Consider the following 26,375-nt stretch of genomic DNA (forward strand, 5'->3'; position numbering starts at 1 on the left):
CAGTAAATTGCAACAGCATTCATAAACAAATTTTCCTAATCTTGTTTATATAATATATATTCATCCTCTGTTAGCATCACCTGACTGGGAATATTTCCTGTGTTATTCAAATTTTGAATATCTTTTTAAAAAAATCGTTGCCTTAAGGTTCTGTGTGTGTGTGTGTGTGTGTGTGTGTGTGTGTGTGTGTGTGTGTGTGTGTGTGTGTGTGTGTGCCTGCAAGTGTGTGTTTTCCTAACAAAAATTGTTTTTCTTCAGAACTCTGTCAGGGACAACCCTTTTTGTTGCGTGCTGCAGCCCGAGACATCGGTTTATCGCCTCATCTTCTTCTTCCGCGGCTTCTCCGGTCGTTCATTCTCTTCCGCGTCTTTCTTGTTATCTCCCTTTTCCTCCTCTTCTCATAAAGTCTAGAATGTGATAATTTGTTCCATTAGCAAGCGTCGCTTGGAGCTTCCAAACCGTACAATGGCTCGAATCATATCTCGTGGTCTGGCATCAGTAGTGCTCTCTCTGTCTCTCGTGTCGCTTTGTCTCTTTGTCTCTGTCTGTCTTTCTCTCAGCCTCTCTGCACTCTATCTCTGTTCTCTCTCTCTCTCTCTCTCTCTCTCTCTCTCTCTCTCTCTCTCTCTCTCTCTCTCTCTCTCTTCTTCCCACACTGACATATCTTTACATCTCTGTCTGTCTGTCTATCTGTGTCTCTCTCTCCCCTCTGTCTCTCCCTCTCTCTGTCTTTCACATAATGTGTCTATCTGTCCATATCCCTATTACCCGTCGCCTTATTTGCTGCCTTTTATCTGTGTTAAAAATTTTATCGTTACTTTTCTGTGTTAATTTCACTTGAATCATTCATGTGTAGCATTCATGCTAGGGTTTTGTTGTTGTTTTTCCCTTGGTGTGTGTTAGTGTGTGTGTGTGTGTGTGTGTGTGTGTGTGTGTGTGTGTGTGTGTGTGTGTGTGTGTGTGTGTGTTAGTGTGTGTGTGTGTGTGTTAGTGTGTGTGTGTGTGTGTTAGTGTGTGTGTGTGTGTGTGTGTGTGTGTGTGTGTGTGTGTGTGTGTGTGTGTGTGCCTGTGTGTGTGCCTGTGTGTGTGCGTGTGTGTGTTACTCGCTTCCGTTCCGTACAGATGTGAGCGATGTTGTGTCTCTCAGTTTGACGCTGTGTTATACTCGTACATTATACATGTATTAAGTATTCAGTATAACTACATTTATATGCGTACATGTTTGTGTGTCTCTTAGAACAACGGCAGATGTGTAAGTCGGCCAAAGTGCTAATATCTTCACCGTTGGAAAATAAAGATTCATTCATTCATTCTCTCTCTTAGTTAAGGTGGAAGGATTTCGCTTTGCTGTCAATGCCATGCTCTCTCAAGAGACGGATCGCTGTGCCAGCGTGTGAGCTGTTGGGAGCCGTCTGGTAGAAGTAGTGGGGTGTTTCCTGGTCATCTCCAGGTTCTTCTGTGTGTGGCGGGGTCTGTGTTTTCTTCCTGGGGGCCAGTTGTGTGCTCTGTGTATAGGGCCTACCTGGTTTCAGATTTCCCTGTGACTTTTCCCCTCGTGCCACTGCCTTCAACGGAACTCCAGGATCGACACTGGAACAGTCTTCGATCACCTTCCAGGTTGTCTTCCTCAGATTTTCCTCACGCCCGCTGCCCCCCCCCCACCCCCACCCACACACACACACTTCCAGCACCCCTTTCCCGTTCTCCCTCTCACCCCATCCAGCCGTAACCCCCAGGTCTACGAATGATATCCATCTTCAACTGTCGGGTGAAGTTCGTGCCAGGTGGACTCTGGCAGTGTCAGTGAGATAAGCTGGTGCCGCAATCGACTAAACAAAATTATGAAGTGTTGAAACTGAAATGGAATTGTGCTTTACTTAGATGGGGGTAATCTTTGTGTGTTTGACTTATTTAAGGTGATCACAAGTAAAGAACCGAGCTGAACTTTTCTATGTCTCTGTGTTGTGTTGTCGGGACGTTAGACAGTCTGGGAAAGTGTGGGGGTGGAGTCATGGCCTAGAGGTAACGCGTCCTCCTAGGAAGCGAGAGAATCTGAGCGCGTTGGATCGAACCACGGCTCAGCCGCCGATATTTTCTCCCCCTCCACTAGACCTTGAGTGGTGGTCTGGACGCTAGTCATTCGGATGAGACGATAAACTGAGGTTCCGCGTGCAGCATACACTTAGCGCACGTAAAAGAACCCACGGCAACAAAAGGGTTGTCCCTGGCAATTCTGTAGAAAAATCCACTTCGATAGGGAAAACAAATAAAAACTGCAGGCAGGAAAAATAACAAAAAAAATGAGTGGCGCTCTCAGTGAAGCGACGCGCTCTCACTGGGACAGCAGCCCGAATTTCACACAGAAAAATCTGTTGTGACAAAAAAAAAAGAAATACAAATACACACACACGCACCCTCCCGCAACACACACACACACACACACACACACACACACACACACACACACACACACACACACACACACACACACACACACACACACACACACACACACACACACACACACACACACACACACAAACCTCTCCTCCTCTTCATTCATTTTGTCCACGCACCCAGCCATGCTGCACCAGACGACCTTGGTGGCCGACACGGCATGGAACAACACCACCACCACGGACACAACACCACCATGGCGCTCATCTCCCGCCAACAGCTACGACAACATCACCATCATCACAGACCTCACGGAGGAGTACACTGACGTCGGAGCTACCCACTCCCTGGACCCCGGAGGGAGCAACAACGCCATCATCTCCAAGGAGACTCTGAGGCTGATCGAGGACGTGATCTTCCTGGGCCTCAACTGGCTGCTGCTAGTGGTAGGGGTCGTGGGCAACGGGCTCAGCTGCGTGGTCTTCTGGAGGCAGGGCCTCGGGGACAGGATGAACGTCTGCCTCTTCAGTCTGGGACTGGTGGACCTCTGCTGTGTGGTGAGTGCCACTGATCTAAAAAAAAATAGTTGGATAGCTCATTGGCCAGCAAAGCTGAAGCCAACTGGACGCCATACTGACACTCGTATCCGGCTGTCAGTCCGTTGAGAAGTCGTCTACTGACTGGTAGTAATTTGTGAAGTATAAGCGTGTCTCTTCGATGAAATCGCGTTGTGCTTAACTCCACGACATGCCAAATGTTGTGTCTTGATTGATATCTGCGAATGGTTTATTTACCAAAGTTTTTACAGGAAAACAGTGCAGTGACACGTAGCGCAAGCTTGCTGTGGAGGCACACACAGGAATGTCAGCTTAACTTTTTGCCGCGAGCAAGTGAAAGCTTGCCGTGAAGCAATCATCTTGGCAGCCGAGCCGTTCGGCTACATAATATATGAAGTTACCGCTTCGCGCTATACTGACACGAGTAACAAAATGGCTGGTTGAACACTTCCGCTGGCTTTAATTAGCAAGGGGACTCAAAGAAGGCATGCTGGCGCTATCCACCTATTTTTAGAGCAGTGGGTGTGTTCTTTAGTTTAGCGTCTTTTTCACTATTAGTGATATTAGACGATAAAAAAAGAAAATAGATTTTTAAAAAATAAATAAATAAAAAGAAGAAGAAAAAAATGGTGGTGGTGGTGGTGGTGGTGATGGTGGTGTTGAGGGTGGTGATGGTGGTGGTGGTGCTGGTTGTGGTGGTGGTGATGGTGATGGTGGTGAGGATTATGTATAGTATATACAAACCCTGTATACATTACTGTGGTGATGGTGGTGATGATGGTAGTGGTAGTGAGTGTGTGTGGAGGGGTGGGGGGGGCGGTAGTGGTGGTGGTGGTGGTGTTGAGGATGGTGATGGTAGTGGTGGTGTTAGTGGAGATGATAATAATGGTGGTGGAGGTGGTGATGGTACGGGTGGTGATGGTGGTGGTGGTGGTGGTGGTGATGATGATGATGATGAGGATGATGAGGATGATGATGATGATGAGGATGGTGTTATCGAATAAGATGAGGAGGGGGAGGCGGAGTATGTTGATGATGATGATGTGTTAACGAACACTTTGATCATGATAATGTCGAGAAGGAGGAGGATTGTATCATCGAATAAGGTGAGAGGGTGGGGGGGGGGGAGGACGATGTTGATAATGAACATTGTATTAATGAGTATGATGATTAGGATGATGATATGATGTGGATACTTATACAGCGCCTGTCTTCGGTTAGAGACCAAGCTCAAAGCGCTTCACAAACACAGAACCATTTGCAGAGCTTGGTCACTTTCCTCGCCTCCTCCCCCTCCTCCTTCTCCTCCTCTTCCTCCTCCTCTTCCTGTTCTTCCTTATTCCTCCCCCTCCTCCTCCTCCTCCTCCTCTTCCTCTCCCTCCCCTTTATACCCCTCCTCTTCTTCTCCCTTTTCTTCTTCCTTCTTCTCTTCATCTTTTCCTTCTCCTCCTCTTCTTCCTTATCTTCACCCTCCTTCTCTTCCGAACACAGGTGTCGTGGTTTCTGATGGGAACGTCCGACCTGGTCACCTTCCTCGCCTCTTCCCTCTCTCTCTCTCTCCTCCTCCTCCTTTTCCTCTTATTCTTCCTCTTGCTCATCTTCCTCTTCCTCTTCCTCCTCCTCCTTCTCATTCTCTTCTTCCTCCTCCATTTCTTCCTCGCCTCCTTTCTCTTCTTCCGCCTCCATTTCTTTCTCTGCCTCCTCTTCGTCATCCTCCTTCTCTTCCTCCTCATTCTCCTCCTCGACATCTTTCTCCTCCTCTTCCTCCTCATCCTAATCCTCTATCGCTTCCGAACACAGGTGTCTTGGTATGGGGACATCCAACCTGGACACCTCCCTCGCCTCATCCTCCCCCTTTCTGCTCCTCTTCCTCCTCTTCTTCTTCCTCCTCTTCATCATTCTCTTCATCCTCCTCATCCTCTTCCTCCTCTTCCGAACACAGGTGTCGTGGTTCCTGATGGGGACATCCAACCTGGTCACCTCCCTAGCCTCCTCCACCTCTCTCTCATCCTCCTTCCATCCTTCCATTGCAAAAACAGTTCGTATTCAACAAAGCGTTACTTATATACAAAGTGCACAATAACTTGGCACCACAATATCTACGTTCGCTTACCCGAGCCTCATGCCGACACGGCTCGAACAAGTACATTTTACCACGCACCCGCATTGATATCTTCAGAATAAGGTTTGCATTTTCAAGTGCATCCCTATGAAACTCACTCCCTGTGCACATACAAACGAACAGTTCTCTATCTACTTTCAAGTCAAATCTCCATACATTATCTTCAATCCTTCCCACCATAAATGATATCGAAGCAACCGTTGGCAGTAACAATGAGGGCATTTATATGTCTAACTTATTGGATCCGTTTTTATTGTTTCTCCTTGTTCTTGTTTTGGTCTTGTTCTTATTATATCCTATTTTCTTTTCATTCACTTTGTTTTGTTTGCTTGTTTGATTTCTTTCAATTTCTTCTATTCTGTGTGCATGCATGAATTTATTCATTTCATTCCAGCATGATGGTGACAATAGCTATTGTATAAGTGATATTGGTGATGGTAGTAGTCATTTAAGTAATAATTACAACTGTCGTAGGTGGATTTGATGATAACAACATTGTGGCTTTAGTCATCGGGTTGTCGATACTGATCACACACACACATCTCTCTCTCTCTCTCTCTCTCTCTCTCTCTCTCTCTCTCTCTCTCTCTCTCTCTCTCTCCTTATCCTTCTGTCAATCTGTGTGTGTGTGTGTGTGTGTGTGTGTGTGTGTGTGTGTGTGTGTGTGTGTGTGTGTGTGTGTGTGCGCGCGCACGCGCGCGCGCGTGTATCTGTTCTTTATCATATTCTTTCTGCAGGACTTTTTTCCCCATCTCTTTTTAATTCTCCCTTTCTCCCTTTTTCATTATATATATATATATATATATATATATATATATATATATATATATATATATATATATATATATACTATTGTAACTGATGTACATTAGCAAGGACAGGTTGGAAGAATGGGCCATGCCCAAAATCTTAATCCTTGAAAAAAAAAAGAAGTTTTGAGTTCTGAGATCCTTTTCCTCTTCTTCCTCCTCCCCATTCCCCTTCTTCTCCTCTTCTCCTTCTTTTCTCCCTCTTTCTTCTCCTCCTTCTCTTCTTCCTCCACCTCTTTGTCATGCGCCTTCTCTTCCTCCTCCTGTTCTTCCCTTTTCTCTTCCTCATTCTCCTCCTCGTTATCCTTCTCCTCATCTTCCTCCTCTATCGCTTCAGAACACAGGTGACCTGGTTCCTAATGGGGACATTTAACTTGATCACCTAGCTCGCCTCCTCCTCCTTCTCCTCCTCTTCTTCTTCCTCTTCCTCATCTTCCTCTTCCTTCCTCCTTCTCATCCTCCATGTCTCCATCCCCTTCTTAGTCTTCCCCCTCGTTCCCCTTCTCTTCCTCCTCTTCCCCCTCCTCCATTTCCTCCTTCTCCTCCTCTACCTCCTCATCCTTCTCCACATCTTCCTCCTTCTCCTCCTTCTCCTCATCCTTCACGTCTCCATCCCCTTCTTAGTCTTCCTCCTCCTTCTCTTCCTCTTCCTCCTCCCACTCTTTCTCCTCCTCCTCCCCCTCTTCCTTCTTTTCCTCGTCGGCTGAGACATTGTGTTGGGTGAGTGACGGAAGCACAATCAATTTCCAAGTGGGTGAATAAAATTGTATTGTATTGTATTGTATTGTATCCGAGCACAGGTGTCCTGGTTCCTGATGGGGACGTCTAACTTGGTGACAACCCTCGCCTCCTCCTCCTCCTTCTCCTCCTCCTCCTCCTCCACTTCCCGGGCGGCGTACATGGCTTCTGCCCAGTGGTGGAAGTGGACGGTGCGGAAGTACGTCAGGGGACTGCACCGCGGCTTCCTCTTCTCCTCGGGTTGTCTGACCATGCTCATCTCCGTGGAGCGCTGCGTGTGCGTGTGGCTACCCCTCAAGGCGGCCAGTCTGGTCAGCACGCGTAGCATGAGCATGTGCATCGTGGGCACGGTGCTGCTGATCCACCTGCTGCACCTCGTCTACCCCTTCAAGTTCAGCGTCGTGTCCGTCTTCGACGAAGGTGAAATGCAAAAAAGAAAAAAAAGTATATAATTACATTGGTAAATGTTGTCTCGTTCATCATTTATCAGATAGATTACCCCGGTCTGCTCGACTAAGGCGGCAGTACGTCGCAGATCCTCCAGTCCTCCGTAGAGCTTCCGGACCGCTGGGATTGGGTCGGGCCAGGTTTTCTCTCGGAGCGCTTGGTGGAGCGGATAGGACTGCAGCAGATGTTCTGTTGTCTGTCTGCCTGTTCTGCAGGGGCACTGCTCTGTGTCGCCGATACGGAGTTTCGTGTATAGGTGGTGTTTCAGGCGGCTGTGGCCTGTCCTGAGCCTGATAATGGCTACCTGCTGTCGACGAGTCAGCAGGTAGTACGGGTCTGCTCTGTTGTTGCGTGGATGCTGCTGCTTCCACTTTTTCTGCAGCTTGGCCTTAATGATGGTCCTGGATTCAGAATAACTGGTAGACCTGTCCATCTGCTCTTTCGAAGTGGTAAATGAGTGTGTCAACAAATGAATGAATAAATAAATAAAGAGGGAGAGGGGGAGAAAGGAGGGAGAAGGGGGTTTTCGGGGGAAGGAAGGAGCGGGAGAGGATTCTCTTTCCATGGTTATTGGAGGAGCTTAAAGATGCACATGTACAGTAATACATTATCTCGATATTTCACGTGGTGACTTGCATATCTGAAGTCATGACAGTTTCTTTTTTACAGCTGCTATGGTGGAGTAAGGTGTGATAATGGAGCCAGTTGAATGCAGGGCGGTCATCAAGTTCCTGTGAAGGCCACGCACCAAGGAAGAGGAACGATGTGATAAAAGAGACTTAAGGGGGGGGGGGGATGTCCCATCGTATGACGTTATCAAATACTGGCATCGTCAGTTCAAGTTTGGTCGGACATGGTTAAAAACGGTCCCCATTCCCGGGCGACCACAGTCACCCATTGACGAATACACAATCCGGAGAGTGGAGGCCGCCATGTTGAAGGATCGCCGCATAACCGTTCTCCAATTAGCCCGAGATGTCACGATCAGTTTGGAGTCTGTGAAATAAAAATCAATGACTATTTGCACTTGCCGAAGTTATCTGCATGCTGGATTCCCCGGTTGCTCACACTTTTCCAGAAGCAGGAACGAGTCACGTGCTCCCAGGCTCTTTTGGCCATGTGCCAAGAAAACCAGATGGCCTTCTTCGACTGACTAATCACGCAGGACGAAACACGGGTCCATGAGTACGATCCAAAGACTGAAGCACAGTCGAAACAGTGGAAGCATTTTGACTCACCACCACCGAAGAAGGCAAGTGTCCAACCCTCTGCAAGCAAGGTCTTTTGGGACCAGAGCCGAGTAGTGATGATGGATTTCCTGCCAAAGGGTACCACAATTACCGGGACATACTACGCTTCGTTGATGCAGAAATTGAGGGAGGCCATCGAAACCGAGAGGCGTGGCATGCTGACCAAACGTTTCTGCCTCCTGCAAGACAACGCCCCAGTTCACAACTCGCATTACGTCGTGAGGGAAGCACGGTCCTGCGGTTGTAAAATTCTTCCTCGCCCTTCTTTCTCTACTAACTTTGCACCATCTGACTTCCACCTCTTTCCAACCATGAAGTCATTTCTGAAGGCTAAGCACTTCCCAGACGATGAAACGCTCATTTTCAAGGTCAAGTCGTGGCTTCAGCGCAACCTGCAGATTTCTACAGGCAAAGTCTTCACAGTTGCATAAAGCAGCGAGAGAAATGTGTCACCTTTGGTGGTACCTATTTGGAGAAAGACTAGTAACTGTGCCAAGTTTCGTTCCTCTCAGTCCGTGGTATGTGGGTCAGTGAAATCTTTGATGAACATCCCTCGTATCTTGCCCGACCCCCCCCCCCCACCCCCCCACCCCCCTCCATGCCTCTCACCCACTCACCCACCCCCACCCCCTAAGCCTTCTTAGTGGGCTTTTACGTGTATGACCGTTTTTACCCCGCCATGTAGGCAGCCATACTCCGTTTTCGGGGATGTGCATGCTGGGTATGTTCTTGTTTCTATAACCCACCGAACGCTGACATGGATTACAGGATCTTTAACGTGCGTATTTGATCTTCTGCTTGCATATACACACGAAGGGGGTTCAGGCACTAGCAGGCCTGCACATATGTTGACCTGGGAGATCGTAAAAATCTCCACCCTTTACCCACCAGGCGCCGTCACCGTGATTCGAACCCGGGACCCTCAGATTGACAGTCCAACGCTTTAACCACTCGGCTATTGCGCCCGTCACCCCCTAAGCCGTTCTCTCCCTTTATGTGTGCAGCCATCAGTCATCAACCATTCCCCACCATCTGTCAACCGTTTGTCTCTCACACAACGAGAATTAAGCATTCACGTAGCCTGTAGCTTGCCCCCCTTAGACCTCATCTGACCATTCCCACCATCTGTCAACCGTTTGTCTCTCACACAGCGAGACTGAAGCATTCACGTAGCCTGTAGCTTGCCCCCCCACGCCCCACCCCCTCCCCCAAACGCCCCCCTCCCCTCCCCCACACACACCCTCCCCCACCACATCCCCCTGCCCCCCACAGCCCTTCTCTCCCTTCATGTGTACATCATTTCCTTTTATCAGTCATTTCAACCACCTGTCAACCGCATGTCTCAAACAGCGAGAATCAAGCATTCACGTAGCCTGTAGCTTTGATCCCCTCGCCATTCTCTCCAACGTTGTGTGTGTGTGTGTGTGTGTGTGTGTGTGTGTGTGTGTGTGTGTGTGTGTGTGTGTGTGTGTGTGTGTGTGTGTGTGCAAGTGTGCGTGTGTTGTGTGTGTGTGTGTGTGTGTGTGTGTGTTGTGCGTGTGTTATGCGTGTGTGTGTGCAAGTGTGCGTGTGTTGTGTTGTGTGTGTGTGTGTGTGTGTGTGTGTGTGTGTGTGTGTGTGTGTGTGTGTCTGTGTGTGTCTGTGTGTGTGTACAAGTATGCGTGTGGTGTGTGTGTGTGTGTGTGTGTGTGCGTGTGTGTGTGTGTGTGTGTGTGTGTGTGTGTGCGAGTATGTGTGGTGTGTGTGTGTGTGTGTTTGTGTGTGTGTGTGTGTGTGTGTGATAGAGAGAGAGAGAACGTTTTGTTGAGATTTCTACTCCTCGTGTGCAGCCACCAACACGACCCGTGTGTTCACGAGGACGACCCAGGCGTTCCGTGAGAACCAGGAGCTGTTCGACTTCCTGGAGAACGTGATGGTGATGACCGTCATCCCCGTCGTCACCTTCACCGTCGTCGTCGTCGCCACCGTCCTCACGGCCGTCAGGCTGGTGAGGATGGTGAAGTGGAGGAAGGCTGTGTCGGAGAACGCCACCATGAAGAGGTCTCAGGTAAGGAGAATAGGAGGAGGAAGGCTACCTTGAAGAGGTCTCAGGTAAAGAAGAATAGGAGGAGGAAGGTCACCTTGAAGAGGTCTCAGGTAAAGAAGAATAGGAGGAGGAAGGTCACCTTGAAGAGATATCAGGTAAAGGAGAATAGGAGGAGGAAGGTTACCTTGAAGAGGTCTCAGGTAAGAAGAATAGGAGGAGTAAGGTTACCTTGAAGAGGTCTCAGGTAAGGAGAATAGGAGGAGGAAGGTTACCTTGAAGAGGTCTCAGGTAAAGGAGAATAGGAGGAGGAAGGTCACCTTAAAGAGATATCAGGTAAAGGAGAATAGGAGGAGGAAGGTTACCTTGAAGAGGTCTCAGGTAAAGGAAAAGGAGGAGCAAGGTCACCTTGAAGAGGTCTCAGGTAAGGAGAATAGGAGGAAGGTCACCTTGAAGAGGTATCAGGTAAGGAAAAAAGGAACAGAAACACCACTATGAAGAGGTATCAGGTAAGGAACAAAAACACCACTATGAAGAGGTATCAGGTAAGGAACAAAAACACCACTATGAAGAGGTATCAGGTAAGGAACAGAAACACGACTATGAAGAGGTATCAGGTAAGGAACAGAAACACCACTATGAAGAGGCATCAGGTAAGGAACAGAAACACCACTATGAAGAGGTATCAGGTAAGGAATAAAAACACCACTATGAAGAGGTATCAGGTAAGGAACAGAAACACCACTATGAAGAGGCATCAGGTAAGGAACAGAAACACCACTATGAAGAGGTATCAGGTAAGGAAAAAAGGAACAGAAACACCACTATGAAGAGGTATCAGGTAAGGAAAAAAGGAACAGAAACACCACTATGAAGAGGTATCAGGTAAGGAACAGAAACACCACTATGAAGAGGTATCAGGTAAGGAACAGAAACACCACTATGAAGAGGTATCAGGTAAGGAACAGAAACACCACTACGAAGAGGTATCAGGTAAGGAACAGAAACACCACTATGAAGAGGTATCAGGTAAGGAACAGAAACACCACTACGAAGAGGTATCAGGTAAGGAACAGAAACACCACTATGAAGAGGTATCAGGTAAGGAACAAAAACACCACTATGAAGAGGTATCAGGTAAGGAAAAAAGGAACAGAAACACCACTATGAAGAGGTATCAGGTAAGGAACAGAAACACCACTATGAAGAGGTATCAGGTAAGGAACAGAAACACCACTATGAAGAGGTATCAGGTAAGGAAAAAAGGAACAGAAACACCACTATGAAGAGGTATCAGGTAAGGAACAGAAACACCACTATGAAGAGGAATCAGGTAAGGAACAGAAACACCACTATGAAGAGGTATCAGGTAAGGAACAGAAACACCACTATGAAGAGGTATCAGGTAAGGAACAGAAACACCACTATGAAGAGGTATCAGGTAAGGAACAAAAACATCACTACGAAGAGGTATCAGGTAAGGAAGAGAAACACAGAAACACCACTATGAAAAGGAACAGAAACACCACTATGAAGAGGTATCAGGTAAGGAACAAAAACATCACTACGAAGAGGTATCAGGTAAGGAAGAGAAACACAGAAACACCACTATGAAAAGGAACAGAAACACCACTATGAAGAGGTATCAGGTAAGGAACAGAAACACCACTACGAAGAGGTATCAGGTAAGGAAGAGAAACACAGAAACACCACTATGAAAAGGAACAGAAACACCACTATGAAGAGGTATCAGGTAAGGAACAAAAACACCACTACGAAGAGGTATCAGGTAAGGAAGAGAAACACAAAAACACCACTATGAAGAGGCATCAGGTAAGGAACAGAAACACCACTATGAAGAGGTATCAGGTAAGGAACAGGAACACCACTATGAAGAGGAATCAGGTAAGGAACAGAAACACCACTACGAAGAGGTATCAGGTAAGGAACAGAAACACCACTATGAAGAGGTATCAGGTAAGGAACAGGAACACCACTATGAAGAGGTATCAGGTAAGGAACAGAAACACCACTATGAAGAGGTATCAGGTAAGGAACAGAAACACCACTATGAAGAGGTATCAGGTAAGGAACAGGAACACCACTATGAAGAGGTATCAGGTAAGGAACAGAAACACCACTACGAAGAGGTATCAGGTAAGGAACAGAAACACCACCATGAAGAGGTATCAGGTAAGGAACAGAAACACCACCATGAAGAGGTATCAGGTAAGGAACAGAAACACCACCATGAAGAGGTATCAGGTAAGGAACAGAAACACCACCATGAAGAGGTATCAGGTAAGGAACAGAAACACCACCATGAAGAGGTATCAGGTAAGGAACAGAAACACCACCATGAAGAGGTATCAGGTAAGGAACAGAAACACCACTACGAAGAGGTATCAGGTAAGGAACAAAAACACCACTACGAAGAGGTATCAGGTAAGGAAGAGAAACACAAAAACACCACTATGAAGAGGCATCAGGTAAGGAACAGAAACACCACTATGAAGAGGTATCAGGTAAGGAACAGGAACACCACTATGAAGAGGTATCAGGTAAGGAACAGAAACACCACTACGAAGAGGTATCAGGTAAGGAACAGAAACACCACTATGAAAAGGAACAGAAACACCACTATGAAGAGGTATCAGGTAAGGAACAGAAACACCACTATGAAGAGGTATCAGGTAAGGAAACAGCAGCAGGAGCACCACGATGAAGAGGTATCAGTTAATCAGGTCAAAGAAAAGAAGGAAGGAAAAGAAGGAACATCACCGTGAAGATGTTTCAGGTAAGGAAAAAAAAGGAACAGGAACGAAGAGGTGCAGGTAAGTGTATCAGGTAAGTCAAAGAATGGAGCAGTAATGCCATCGTGGAGAGGTACAGGTAAGTCAAAGAATGGAGCAGTAATGCCATTGTGGAGAGGTACAGGTAAGTCAAAGAATGGAACAGTAATGCCATCATGAAGAGATATAACAGGTAAGTCAAAGAATGGAGCAGTAATGCCGTCATGAAAAGGTGCAACAGGTAAGTCAAAGAATGGAGAAGTAATGTCATCATGAAAAGGTGCAACAGGTAAGTCAAAGAATGGAGAAGTAATGTCATCATGAAGAGGTACAACAGGTAAGTCAAAGAATGGACCAGTAATGCCATCATGAAGAGATATAACAGGTAAGTCAAAGAATGGAGCAGTAATGCCATCATGAAGAGGTACAGGTAAGTCAAAGAATGGAGCAGTAATGCCATCATGAAGAGGTACAGGTAAGTCAAAGAATGGAGCAGTAATGCCATCATGAAGAGGTACGGGTAAGTCAAAGAATGGAGCAAAAACACCACCATAAGAGGCCTCAGGTAAGTCAAAGAATGGAGCAAAAACACCACCATAAAGAGGTACAGGTAAGAAAAGAAGTAAGGATGCTGTCATGAATAATGTCCCACAGGTTAGTAACAAAACAGGAACAGGTCTGATTCGCCTGTTCTGGTTTCAGTTTCGCCAACTCTTTGAATATCCTGATTTTTTTTTTTTTTTTAATACCAATGAAGTGTGTGTGTGTGCGTGCGTGTGTGTGTGTGTGTGTGTGTGTGTGTGTGTGTGTGTGTGTGTGTGTGTTCGGAGGGGGTGAAGGAGTTGGAAGGGGTTGGATGTAGTGCTGCGATGGTTTGTGGAGGGGGTGGGGGAGGTGGGGGGGGGGGGGATGAGGATGTACGTTTCATGTTCTTTTGCACTCACCTTTCACAACGTGTTTCAGATGTCATGGGTGTTGCGATCGTTTGGGGGGAAAAGTGACGTTTTATGCTCTTTTCCACACACCTTTGACAACGTGTTTCAGATGTCATGGGTGTTGCGATCGTTTGGGGGCAGGGGGGGGGGGGGGGAGGGGGCAGGGGGGGTGACGTTTCATGCTCTTTTCCACACACCTTTCACAACGTGTTCCAGATGTCGCTGGTGAAGATGCTGCTGGTTGTGTCTCTGATCTACATCATCACCTCGTCCCCTAAAGTCATGCTAGGGCTGGTCCGGGCCTTTGTGCCTCAGTTCTTTCGCACCGGTGAGTCGGCTGCTCCTTTTCTTCTTCTTCTACTTCTACTACTACTACTACTACTACTACTTCTTCTTCTTCTTCTCTCTCCTCCTCCTCCTTCTCTCTTCTTCTTTTTTTTTTTTTTTCATGTTGTTGTCAGTCCTACAACACCACATTAACACTGTATCTGTATTTGTATTTCTCTGTTTTGTCACAACAGATTTCTCTGTGTGAAATTCGGGCTGCTTCCCCAGGGAGAGCGCGTCGCAATACTGAGAATGTCACCCTTTTTTTTTCTTTTTTTTTCCTGCGTGCACTTTTATTTGTTTTTTTTTGTTTTTTCTATTGAAGTGGCCTTTTTTTCTTTTTTTTTTTTTTTTTTTACTGAATTTTGCCAGGGACAACCTTTTTGTTGCCGTGGGTTCTTTTACGTGCGCTAAGTGCATACTGCACATGGGACCTCGGTTTATCGTTTCATCCGAATGATTGAATGTCATCGTCACCGTACGTTGATATCATCATCATCCATCACTAGACTGTGTGACCTTCGTCATCTTCGTGGGTCTTATAAATTGCATGTGCTTTTTATAATAATAATAATCATAATAATCATAATAATAGTAGTAGTAGTAGTATCATCATAATTATTATCATCATTATTATCACCATTATTATTATAATGATAATGACTGTGCTTCGATGACTCTCTTTCTTCATGACTGGTATATGTTTCCACTTCATCTTATGTGCTGACTCGATTCATTTTACATTATACGGTGTTTGTAAAGCGCTTAGAAAATTGTTTCGTCTTGCAGGCTATCATAGCGCAATTTTTTTTTTTTTTTTTTTTTTTTTTTTTTTTTAAAATAAACCATAAGCCAAGATCTATCTTACCCATAAGCACTTTTTAACTACCGGAAGTTATTTTCCGCACTTAATGTAGTCCGTACGTACGTACGTACGTACAATGACCACAATCGCATATTGATTATTCTGTCATTGTTTAGGGGATCTGCAGGAAAAAAGAACTGACTATAAAAAATATAAAGAATCAAAAAGAGGGGAGGGTGGGCGCGGGGGAGGGGGGGGGAGGGGACCTTTAGGCTGTACCAGTCTGGCTAGCAAAGCGCTCCTTAGGGATAAACCCTGACCTACACTGCTTCAGCCCGTCATTTACTGCTACTATGATCCATGATCCCTACACTAAGAATGAAAAATGTCACCTAAATCCTTTTTTTTTCTTTCTTCTTTTTTTTTTACCTCTTCCCTTTCTCTCCATTTTCCCTCTTCCTCTCTTTCTTTGGTCGGGTGGTTCACAGGGGAAAGAAAAAAATGTCAGTTGTTATCATTTAGCAGCTACTGCGACACCTTCGATACAAAAGTACCGAAAGTATTGGCCTCAACAGCTGTCAGTGGAAGTGCCGAATTTTTTTTTTTTTTTTTTTTTTTTTTTTTCCCCTTGCAGAGAAGGTTATATTTGTCAAGAAACATGTAAGCACATTTCACATTAAAATTTTGGGTAAACAATATAACAAAATACATTGATTCCAAGAAAAACAATGAAGCATTACACCATAGAATCTGCTTCAAGGAAAAACACATCAACACTGTCCCTCGCTTCACTGAAGTTATATCATTCATCCAACTGCAAGGTTTTTGTTTTTGCATCTCCCCAATCCCAACAAACACCCACACACAGTGAGGCCCACACACACACCCATACTCAACGTGTAATCCCTCGGTCAATATACCACAAAACTAGCAACATAATCTCCTTCTGAGACATCGAGGGAACACCGATATTAATCCAGTTTAAAACAGGTTCTTAGAATGTACAAACATAATCATGAAGAAAACAACAACAATATTATCAATTATTATTGTTATGAAAACATCAAAACCTGTTAAATAATATTGTGTATATTAGCTAGCCATCTGTCCGATCATTATGTTATTCTCTTTCTCTCTTACATACACAGAGTAGCAAACAGCCAGACACAAACACGCACACGCACACACCCCTCCCTCCCCTCCCAACACACACATATGCTCAAAACGATCGCTCTCGCACACTCTCGCGCGCACATTCACACACGCAGACATTGGCAAACGAAATGGGCTACACACAGACACTTGAATGTTGGCATAATGGCACCAAAGCATTTGAGTTTTCAATTCAACACTGATACATAAATGGCAACTGAGGTATAGCATATGGTGTTGCAGATATTCGCCTGTCGCCGGTATGTCTGTACGTGTGGTTGGCAGTGTTGTATGCAAAACTGAAATACACTAAAGTAGAAATAATACAGCAATGATAATGACAGCAAAAACCAGTTTCTTTAACCATTCTTATATATTCCGATGTATCATATTAATCCTTTAAATCGCTTATTATTCCCATGTACGGGAACCACTTCTGTTCAAATTTGTTATAGCGCATTTCTATTCTGGACACATATTTTTCAGTGCGGTAGTTGTACTGTACTTCCTTCACGAATGCTGATATTGTTGGTCTGATTTTATTGATTCTGCTTTTGTATATAAAAAATTTAGCCCATAATATAATCAGGTTGAGTACTTCGTCTGTTTTCGTTTTGTCGTCAGTTCCAAACAAAATAAGTTCAGTATTAAATGATAATCTCTCACACCCTTGGCATTTATCTTTCAATAATGTTTCCAGTTCTAACCAGTAAGACTGTATGTAGTTGCATTCCCACAGATAATGATGTATAGTATCTTTTTCAATATTGCAAAAGTTGCATTTTTCACTTTCTGTCAATCCCATTCTTCTAAGAATACTATTTGTGACTAAAATTCTAAAGCAAATTCGGATTTGGAACCATTTTAGTTTGATTTCTTTCGTCTTCTTAATTAACTCTAAAGCAGTTTTCCAATCTATTACAACATCCAGTTTTCTCTCCCAATTACCGAACGGTTTTATGTCATATATTTCTATTTTTTCAAGCAAAATATTATAGTATGTTCTTGATCCTTTTGTAACTCTACATATCATGTCTAATGCTTTTGTGTTCTGGTTACTTTCGTTGTTGATTATTACTATCCTTTCCTTTTTAATGTATTGCTTTATTGCTTGTGTACAACTTTGATAGTGTAAGTAGTTAACTCTTATGTTCCATTTTTTACAGAATTGTTCATGGCTCAGAAAGCCTCCGTCTTCACTTAATACATCTCTTACTAAATACACATTCTTTTTTGCCCAGTCATTGAAACAAAAATCAACGTTACCTACTTTAAATTTGTCATTATAAAATATAGGTTCTGATACAAGTTCTTTGTAGTTTTGTAATTTTACGTGGTTGTTGAATTCATCATATGCTACGAATACATCTTTCCAGAAGTGGTTACATTTACTTTTGATAAATCTTTTGGCTCCGTAACAGTTTAAGTTAATTATTTCTGGACATTGTTTAAGTAGTATTTGCCTCCACTTTTGGGTTCCTGTGTATAATTTCCTTACCCATGACAATTTTAAGGACCTAACGAAAGTTATTATATCCGGTATTCCTATACCTCCTTGCTCAATGTTTTGCACCGAATACTGTCTTTTGATTTTGTCTGTTTTTTTGTCCCATACAAACTCATAGCACATTTTTTGCAGTCTTTTCAGTTCGTTTTCTGGCGGGTTGGGCAGTAAAATCCATAAGTAAGTTAATTTTGTAAGTATTAAGGACTTTAGTACTGCCACTCTACCCAAAGGCGTACATATTCTTTTTGCCCACGTTTTGAATAGATTAATGACTTCAACAAATTTATCTGCAATATTAATTTTTGTTATGTCTGATATTTCGTTAGTAAACCAAATTCCCAATATTTTGAACTTTGTTGGATTCCATTGCATCTCTTTGTGAACTAAGTATCTTTCAGGCGAATTTTTCTTTTTTCCTAACCAAACATTTATTGTTTTTTCAAAGTTAAGTCTTAGGCCTGAAATATCTTCAAATTCATTTAGTGTTTCAAACAACCTTTCGTATGAGCATCTGTCTCCTTCTAATGTGAATGTTGTATCGTCTGCAAACTGATTTATTTTAAATTCTGTGTCGGATATTTTTATACCTTTTATTTTTTCGTCGTTACGAATTTTGCATGCAAGTATCTCTGAACATAGGACAAACAAATAAGGCGATATCGGGTCTCCCTGACGACACCCTCTATTTATATCAAAGTGTTGGGATACCTTTCCATTAACTACTACATAAGACTTTATATCATTATAAAAAGAGGCTACCCAGTTGCATATATCCTTCCCAAATCCAAATTCTTTCAGTACATTTTTCATGAACCCCCAATTAATCGAGTCAAAAGCTTTTTCAAAATCTATCGATACGAGCAGTCCTGGTAGGTTCTTTTTTCCAGGTAATAAATCATATCATACATAGATCTTAAATTATCCCCAATATATCTTCCTGGTATGAACCCCGTTTGATCTTCATTTATCAGTTTTGGTAAGACAGCTTTGATTCGATTTGCAATGCATGTTGTTCCAATTTTATAGGTGACATTTAAAAGAGTAATTGGTCTCCAGTTTTTTAAGAATTCCCTAGGCTTATCTGCTTTAGGTAGACATACTATTACCCCTTCCCTTTGTGTTATAGACATTCTTCCTTTGTAAAATCCTTCATTAATAGAACGGACTACAAAATCCCCAAGTTGTTTCCAGAAAAACTTAAAGAAATTGATTGTCACTCCATCAGTTCCTGGACTTTTGTCATTATTCATATTCTTTAATGCTATAGATACTTCTTCTTTAGTAATAATTCCCTCCAGTACCTCAGCTTCTTGTTCACTTAAATGTGGTAGATTTGTGACATAAGTACCTAAGTCAACCTCTTGTGTATTTCTTTCTTTATATAGTTCTTGGTAAAAAGACCTAGTTTCTTCTAACATTTCCTCTGTTTTCGTTAAGACCTGTCCATTGCCTGTAACTAATTTTAGCATTTGTTTACTCACAAAGTGTCTTTTTTCTAGTGAACAGAAGTATTTTGTTATTTTTTCTCCCTGTGACGCCCATCTTGCCTTTGATCTAATGATGATCCCATCCATTTTTGTTTTTCTTATTTCTTCTAATTGTTTCTTCTTTTCCTCTAACTGGTATGCTTCCTTTACACTTCTATCACTATTTTTTTCTATCGCCTGTATGTCTTGTTCCAGACCTTCTTCTTTTACTCTTTGCTCTCCTTTCTTTTTAATGGCATATGCTACAGTATTTGCTCTTATTTCCATTAACAGGGTGTCTAAAAATAATTGGTCTGATATTGTGAAGTGCAATTCGCTATTTAGAATATCTTTGATTTTATCCCGGGAATATATCAATACTGCATATTGTTCCTTTACCCTTTCAATAGTTTCATTAACAAGTTCTACATATATCTGATCTTTTAACAAGGAAGAGTTAAATTTCCAAAAAGGTTTATGCTTCTTTTCTGCTTTAAACATCATTTCTAATGTTATGAGGGAATGGTCACTACGATATCCATAACAAATGTCTGCATTCTTTACGTCAGAGATAAGAGTTTCAGAAACTAGGAAGAAATCTAACCGACTTTGCTGAAATGGATTTGTTCTTCTCCAGGTGTATCGTAAAATTTCTGGATTAAATTCTCGCCAAATGTCCACTAGTTCTAATTGTGATATCATATCCAGTACTGTATCCCTTGCTTTAGTATTATTAATATGTTTGTAATTATGATAATCTAAATTCGGGTTAATAACAAGATTCCAGTCTCCTGCTATTATGATATTTGTTACTAACAGATCTTCAAGTTTTTGACTGATGTCTTTAAAAAATGATGGGTCGTCTCTATTAGGTCCATATACATTAGCTAGAGCAATTTGTTTACCCATGGTATTTATTATAAGAATTATGTAGTTTCCCTGGCTATCTTTGATGCATTTCTCTATCTTAAAGTCAAAATTGTTGTTAAGTAAAATAGCTACCCCCCTAGATCTCTTATTTTTGGATGAAAAAATACATTCATATCCCCATTCTGCTCTAATTTGACGTTCAGATTTAGGAAGAAAATGTGTGTCTTGTAGAAAATATATAGAGTATTGTTTTTGTCTCAGATATTGAAGGACATCCCTTCTTTTAGCAAAATTACCAAGGCCTTGGCAATTGAGAGATGACAGCGTAAGACTATTCATTGTATTGTATCATTATTCTAATAACCATTTTACTCATTTTCATTATAATATAAATACATTTTACATTTGTGTCACTTGCGTTCCTCAGCCACCTCATATAAAGTGTTAACCCATTAAAAAAACCTGCCCGCTTTCGTTCAGTTCTTGCATTCACATGGCCACTCATCCTTCTTTTCTTGAACAGTCGCTCTCTCTGACACGGTTGCATTCAACAGACGTTATTGTGCTCAACTGCACAAAAATGAATAACTGATTAAACAAATGAATAAATAAAACACGACTTAGTTTGCAAATTGAGGCAAATGTGAGCTTAAGTCAACTCATCAAAAGCACGTTTCTTCTTTGAAAAAACATGTAAGAAATAATTAAAAAAAAAAAAAATTTAAAAAAAACTTAAGTAAATAAAAATAGATAAATAAAAAGATGAAAAAATACCAAGAAATACAAACTGAAATCGAGACATATTATATTACACTTTTACTAGAAAAAGTGACATACAGTAAAGTTAAATTATGTACAAAACATACTGAATGATTTCGAATGGAGTTTTTTTTTTTTTTTCCTTTTGTGAATTCTCTTGTGAGACACAACACTAGGTGATTCCTTGCTTGCTGAAGGAGAGTGGGAAGGGGGTTGGGTCGGTGTAAGGAGGATATCGAATGGAAAATGTTCACACACACACACACACACACACACACACACACACACACACACACACACACACACACAAAAGTAACATTTCACTCCACAATGATGTAGAATCATGAGAGACCATTTTTCATGTTGCACATGAAAAACGCTTCACGCTACTCGGATCACACCAAATCCAGACGCCACCAAACCACTGGCAAGGAGGTGATGGGTTGGGGTGGGGAATCAAGTATATATACAAAGCATGTGAAGAAAATGGGATAAAGAGGGGCGTGGGGGGCAATGGGAGTATGTGTGTGCCTGTTCGTGCGCGCACGCGCACACTTGTTAATATTAGCGGACGATACACACACACACACACACACACACACACACACAGAGTACAACCCATTGTCTTTCATAAAAAAAAAAAGAAAAAAAAAAAGGAAAAGAACTTTCACAGAAACCAGAGGCGGGATAAATGTGGATTGCACTATCAGTAGTGGACAATTAATAAGTCGAATTCAAACACCCACCCCATCCCCCCCATCCATTTCCCAATAATCAAACAGTTCAGTCAATCCGATTTCCAGGTAAATTGCCGTTAAACGTTTCAAATTGCTCGAGTTTAAAGAAAAAAAAATAATAATAAAAAAAAAAAAATATATATATATATACATATATATACACACACATATACACATATATCTATCTATCTATCTATCTATCTATCTATCTATATATATATATATATATATATATATATACATATATATATATATACATACACACACACATATATATAAAAATAATAATAATAATAATAATATTAAAAACCAACGCACGTCTGGAAAAAAAAGAAAAAAGGTTCCACGTAGCTCGAACACCAGCCGCAGCCGGGGGGGAGGGGGGGGGGGGGGGGGGAATCGCCTGTAAAGAAAGAGGGGGAAAGAGGGGGCAGAGGGATGTGCGCGCGCACACACGCCCGCTCGCGCGCTAGCGGGGAGGTTTGGGTGTGGGGGCATACTGCATGTCTTCCTGAAAAAAGACCTACAGATCTCCATCAGAGATAACTGAGTTCAAGTTTCCCCCCCCCCCTCCCTCCCCCAACATCATTGGTTCAGTCCATCAGGCCTTCGTGAAATTGCGTCACTGCCTTTGTTGTCGTTGTTGGTCTGTCTCCTGCTGTGTTGTTTTTTTGTTTGTTTTTTGTTTTGTTTTTTCTCGTTTTGTTTTCCTCTGTCCCTCTTTGCTCTTGTTTTTGTCCCTTGGGTTGTCCCTTTTCCCTTTGCTTGTCTGTTTGTCTTTTTCCCTCTCAATAATGCGAAATCTAAAACCGTATTGTCAAAAATGCAAAGAATAATGATAACAACACTCATCTTCGCCATCACTACCACTATAAAATCTAGAGTAACAAAAAGATTGTCAATAATAACAAATAATAAATTAATATTGTCCATAATGCAAAGAATAATAATAGCAATACGTATCGTCACCATCACTGTCACCACTCCTACGACTGTTCATCATTACCACTGTTCATCATTATCACATTGACTGCATCAACAGCGGCAACAAAGAAAGGACAGTAATAATGTTACGTATAAATATACGGTATTCCCCCATCCCTACTTCGTCTTCCTATCACACAGTCCCTCCATTCTCTATCTTCTCCTCCCTCACTGGAGTAAAGAATACATTCCACCACCCCACCCCACCACCACCCCACCCCCTCCCCCGAAATAAATAAATAAATAAATAAATAAATAAATAAACGAAAATTACATAAAAAATTTAGAAAATGAATGTCAAAATATAGAATTTGCCTTTCAAAGCTGGGTGGATACTTTTTCTCTGGGACATGTCAGTGTCTGCTCAGTCTCCATGGCCTGGCTCTCCACTGGTTGCTGGTGGTCCCGTTGCTTCTGGGACTGGCTGGGGGAGGACGACTGGTGTCTGGCTGGCTGTACCTTCGCTGGCTGCTGGTCTTTGGTCTTCTTCCTGTCAGCAGTTCGCGATCCACCTCCCGTTGGAACCTCCCTGGAGTTGGGGCAGGGTCTGCGTTGACGTGGAGTAGACAACGGGCGGTGGGTGTGTCTGGGCGTGCTGGTCACCTGGCGGCCTGGCAGTCTAGAACGTCTCTCCCTCTGCTCACTGTGCGCTGGTGACGCTGTGTGGTCCGGGCCTGGAGTGATGGCGGATGTGTCCTTCAGAACACTCATGTCTCCGTGCACCACTTTTGTAATTGTAGTGTCTTTCAGTTGGGCATAAATCACTCCCTCCTTTGTCCAGCAGTTTTTTACACACGAGTTGTTTTTTACTTCCATTAAACGTTTCATGTTAAGTGGGGTTAAATCCTCAACAATTCCTGTATGTGTTCCTTTCAGCAGTCTTCTGTTTTTGATGATTTCTGTTTTAAGTTTTCTTGAAATAAATTTTACGATTATGGGACGGGGCCTGTTGCCGACACTTTGACCGACTCTGTGAGCAATGCTGATATCTGCCCTTGACACACTTTGCAGCTGTAGATTATCCCTGATGATTTTCAACACTTTTTGTTCTGATTCCATTGTGGATTCATCTTTTGATTCTTGTCCCACCCCCATAAAACGTACAGAATCTCTTCTCTGGTACTGTTCCAGGTCGTTTATTTTTTCCTTATCTATTTGGCTGATCTTTTTCAATGTTTTGATTTCCTCTTGCAGGTCTTCTAAAGTGTCTTCATTGTCTTCTAATTTTGCTCTTAAGTTATCATTTTCCTGCTGCAATTCAAAAATGTCACCACGCAATCTGTCAAACTGCTCAGAAATGTGCTGAAATAAACGTGATTCACTGGCATCAATTTTGGTTTTTAAAGTATTCAGTTTTTCATTCAAGACTCTCTCAATGTTACTTAACTGTTCTTGAATACCGTTTGTCCCCCCCTCCCTCTCTGCTATGTATGTCTTATTTACTTCCTTGGTTGCCTTGGTCGGAAGTGCCGAATTGTTCGGTCTATTTTAATTTGGTTTGATTGTAATTAGCAATCATCATTATTCTATACAGACGACTACAGCAACATTGTTTGATTGTAGATACAACGCTCGTCATCATTCTATAACGACGACCACTGCAATATTGTTTGATGTGATTGTAAATATAACGTTCGTCACCATTCTACACTGACAACTATAGCAACATTGTTTGATTGTAAATATAACGTTCGTCATCACTATATACAGACGACTGTAGCAACATTGTTTGATTGTAGATGTAACGTTCTTCCTAACATTGTTTGATTGTAAATATAACATTCATCATCATTATGTACAGACGAGTACAGCGACATTGTTGGATTGTAAATATAACGTTCGTCCTAACATTGTTTGATTGTAAATATAACGTTCGTCCTAACATTGATTGTAAATATAACGTTCGTCCTAACATTGTTTGATTGTAAATATAACGTTCGCCCTAACATTGATTGTAAATATAACGTTCGTCCTAACATTGATTGTAAATATAACGTTCGTCCTAACACTGATTGATTGTAAATATAACGTTCGTCCTAACATTGATTGTAAATATAACGTTCGTCCTAACATTGTTTGATTGTAAATATAACGTTCGCCCTAACATTGATTGATTGTAAATATAACGTTCGTCATCATTATATACGGACAACTATAGCACCATTGTTTGATTGTAGATATAACGTTCTTCCTAACATTGTTTGATTGTAAATATAACGTTCGTCCTAACATTGATTGATTGTAAATATAACGTTCGTCATCATTATATACGGACAACTATAGCACCATTGTTTGATTGTAGATGTAACGTTCTTCCTAACATTGTTTGACTGCAAATATAACGTTCGTCCTAACATTGTTTGATTGTAAATATAACGTTCGTCCTAACATTGTTTGATTGTAAATATAACGTTCGTCCTAACATTGATTGATTGTAAATATAACGTTCGTCCTAACATTGATTGATTGTAAATATAACGTTCGTCATCATTATATAGAGACGACTGTAGCAACATTGTTTGATTGTAGATGTAACGTTATTCCTAACATTGTTTGATTGTAAATATAACATTGTAGATGTAACGTTCTTCCTAACATTGTTTGATTGTAAATATAACGTTCGTCCTAACATTGATTGATTGTAAATATAACGTTCGTCATCATTATATACAGACGACTGTAGCAACATTGTTTGATTGTAGATGTAACATTCTTCCTAACATTGTTTGATTGTAAATATAACGTTCGTCCTAACATTGATTGATTGTAAATATAACGTTCTTCATCATTATATACAGACGACTGTAGCAACATTGGTTGATTGTAGATGTAACATTCTTCCTAACATTGTTTGATTGTAAATATAACGTTCGTCCTAACATTGATTGATTGTAAATATAACGTTCGTCATCATTATATACAGACGACTGTAGCAACATTGTTTGATTGTAGATGTAACATTCTTCCTAACATTGTTTGATTGTAAATATAACGTTCGTCCTAACATTGATTGATTGTAAATATAACGTTCGTCATCATTATATACAGACGACTGTAGCAACATTGTTTGATTGTAGATGTAACGTTATTCCTAACATTGTTTGATTGTAAATATAACGTTCGTCCTAACATTGATTGATTGTAAATATAACGTTCGTCCTAACATTGATTGATTGTAAATATAACGTTCGTCATCATTATATACGGACAACTACAGCACCATTGTTTGATTGTAAATGTAACGTTCGTCCTAACATTGTTTGATTGTAAATGGAACGTTCGTCCTAACATTGTTTGATTGTAAATGTAACGTTCGTCCTAACATTGTTTGATTGTAAATGGAACGTTCGTCGTCATTATATACAGACAACTACAGCAACATTGTTTGATTGTAAATATAACGTTTGTCACCATTCTATACAGACGTCTACAGCAACATTGTTTGATTGTAGATATAACCTCCGTCATCATTGTACACAGGCGACTACAGCAACATCTTCCAAGCCACGCACGTGATATACTTGGCTCTCGGCACAGTCAACAGCACTGTCAACGTCTTCGTCTACTACTCGCGCTCCTCTCGCTTCCGGGCCGAGGTCCGCCGCCTGTGGCTCTGCAGGGCCTGTGTGCGCCGCTCGGAGGACACCCAGCCTGAGAAGTCCCGCGCTACCAAGACGACAGACCACGCATCGGAATAG

At 42.2% G+C, this 26,375-nt stretch overlaps 1 protein-coding gene across 1 annotated transcript; it reads left to right on the plus strand.

The window, feature by feature from the left end:
- The first annotated feature begins 2,582 nt into the window (after positions 1-2,582).
- Positions 2,583-26,375, plus strand: LOC143275069 (uncharacterized). The gene is made up of 5 exons (XM_076579132.1): positions 2,583-2,954; positions 6,800-7,043; positions 10,150-10,367; positions 14,287-14,398; positions 26,158-26,375. The coding sequence occupies exons 1-5, from the start codon at positions 2,583-2,585 to the stop codon at positions 26,373-26,375; spliced, it is 1,164 nt and encodes a 387-aa protein (XP_076435247.1).

This window comes from Babylonia areolata, chromosome 29 (genome assembly GCF_041734735.1).
Source record: "Babylonia areolata isolate BAREFJ2019XMU chromosome 29, ASM4173473v1, whole genome shotgun sequence".
In the NCBI taxonomy this organism is placed as follows: domain Eukaryota; kingdom Metazoa; phylum Mollusca; class Gastropoda; order Neogastropoda; family Buccinidae; genus Babylonia; species Babylonia areolata.

What these genes read in the sequence shown, in the direction of transcription:
- LOC143275069 (XM_076579132.1), top strand. Translation starts at nt 2,583, where the DNA reads ATGCTGCACCAGACGACCTTGGTGGCCGACACGGCATGGAACAACACC. An exon ending in TGGTGGACCTCTGCTGTGTG is followed by an intron (nt 2,955 to 6,799) that starts GTGAGTGCCACT and finishes GCTTCTGCCCAG; the next exon opens with TGGTGGAAGTGGACGGTGCG. An exon ending in GCCTCAGTTCTTTCGCACCG is followed by an intron (nt 14,399 to 26,157) that starts GTGAGTCGGCTG and finishes CATTGTACACAG; the next exon opens with GCGACTACAGCAACATCTTC.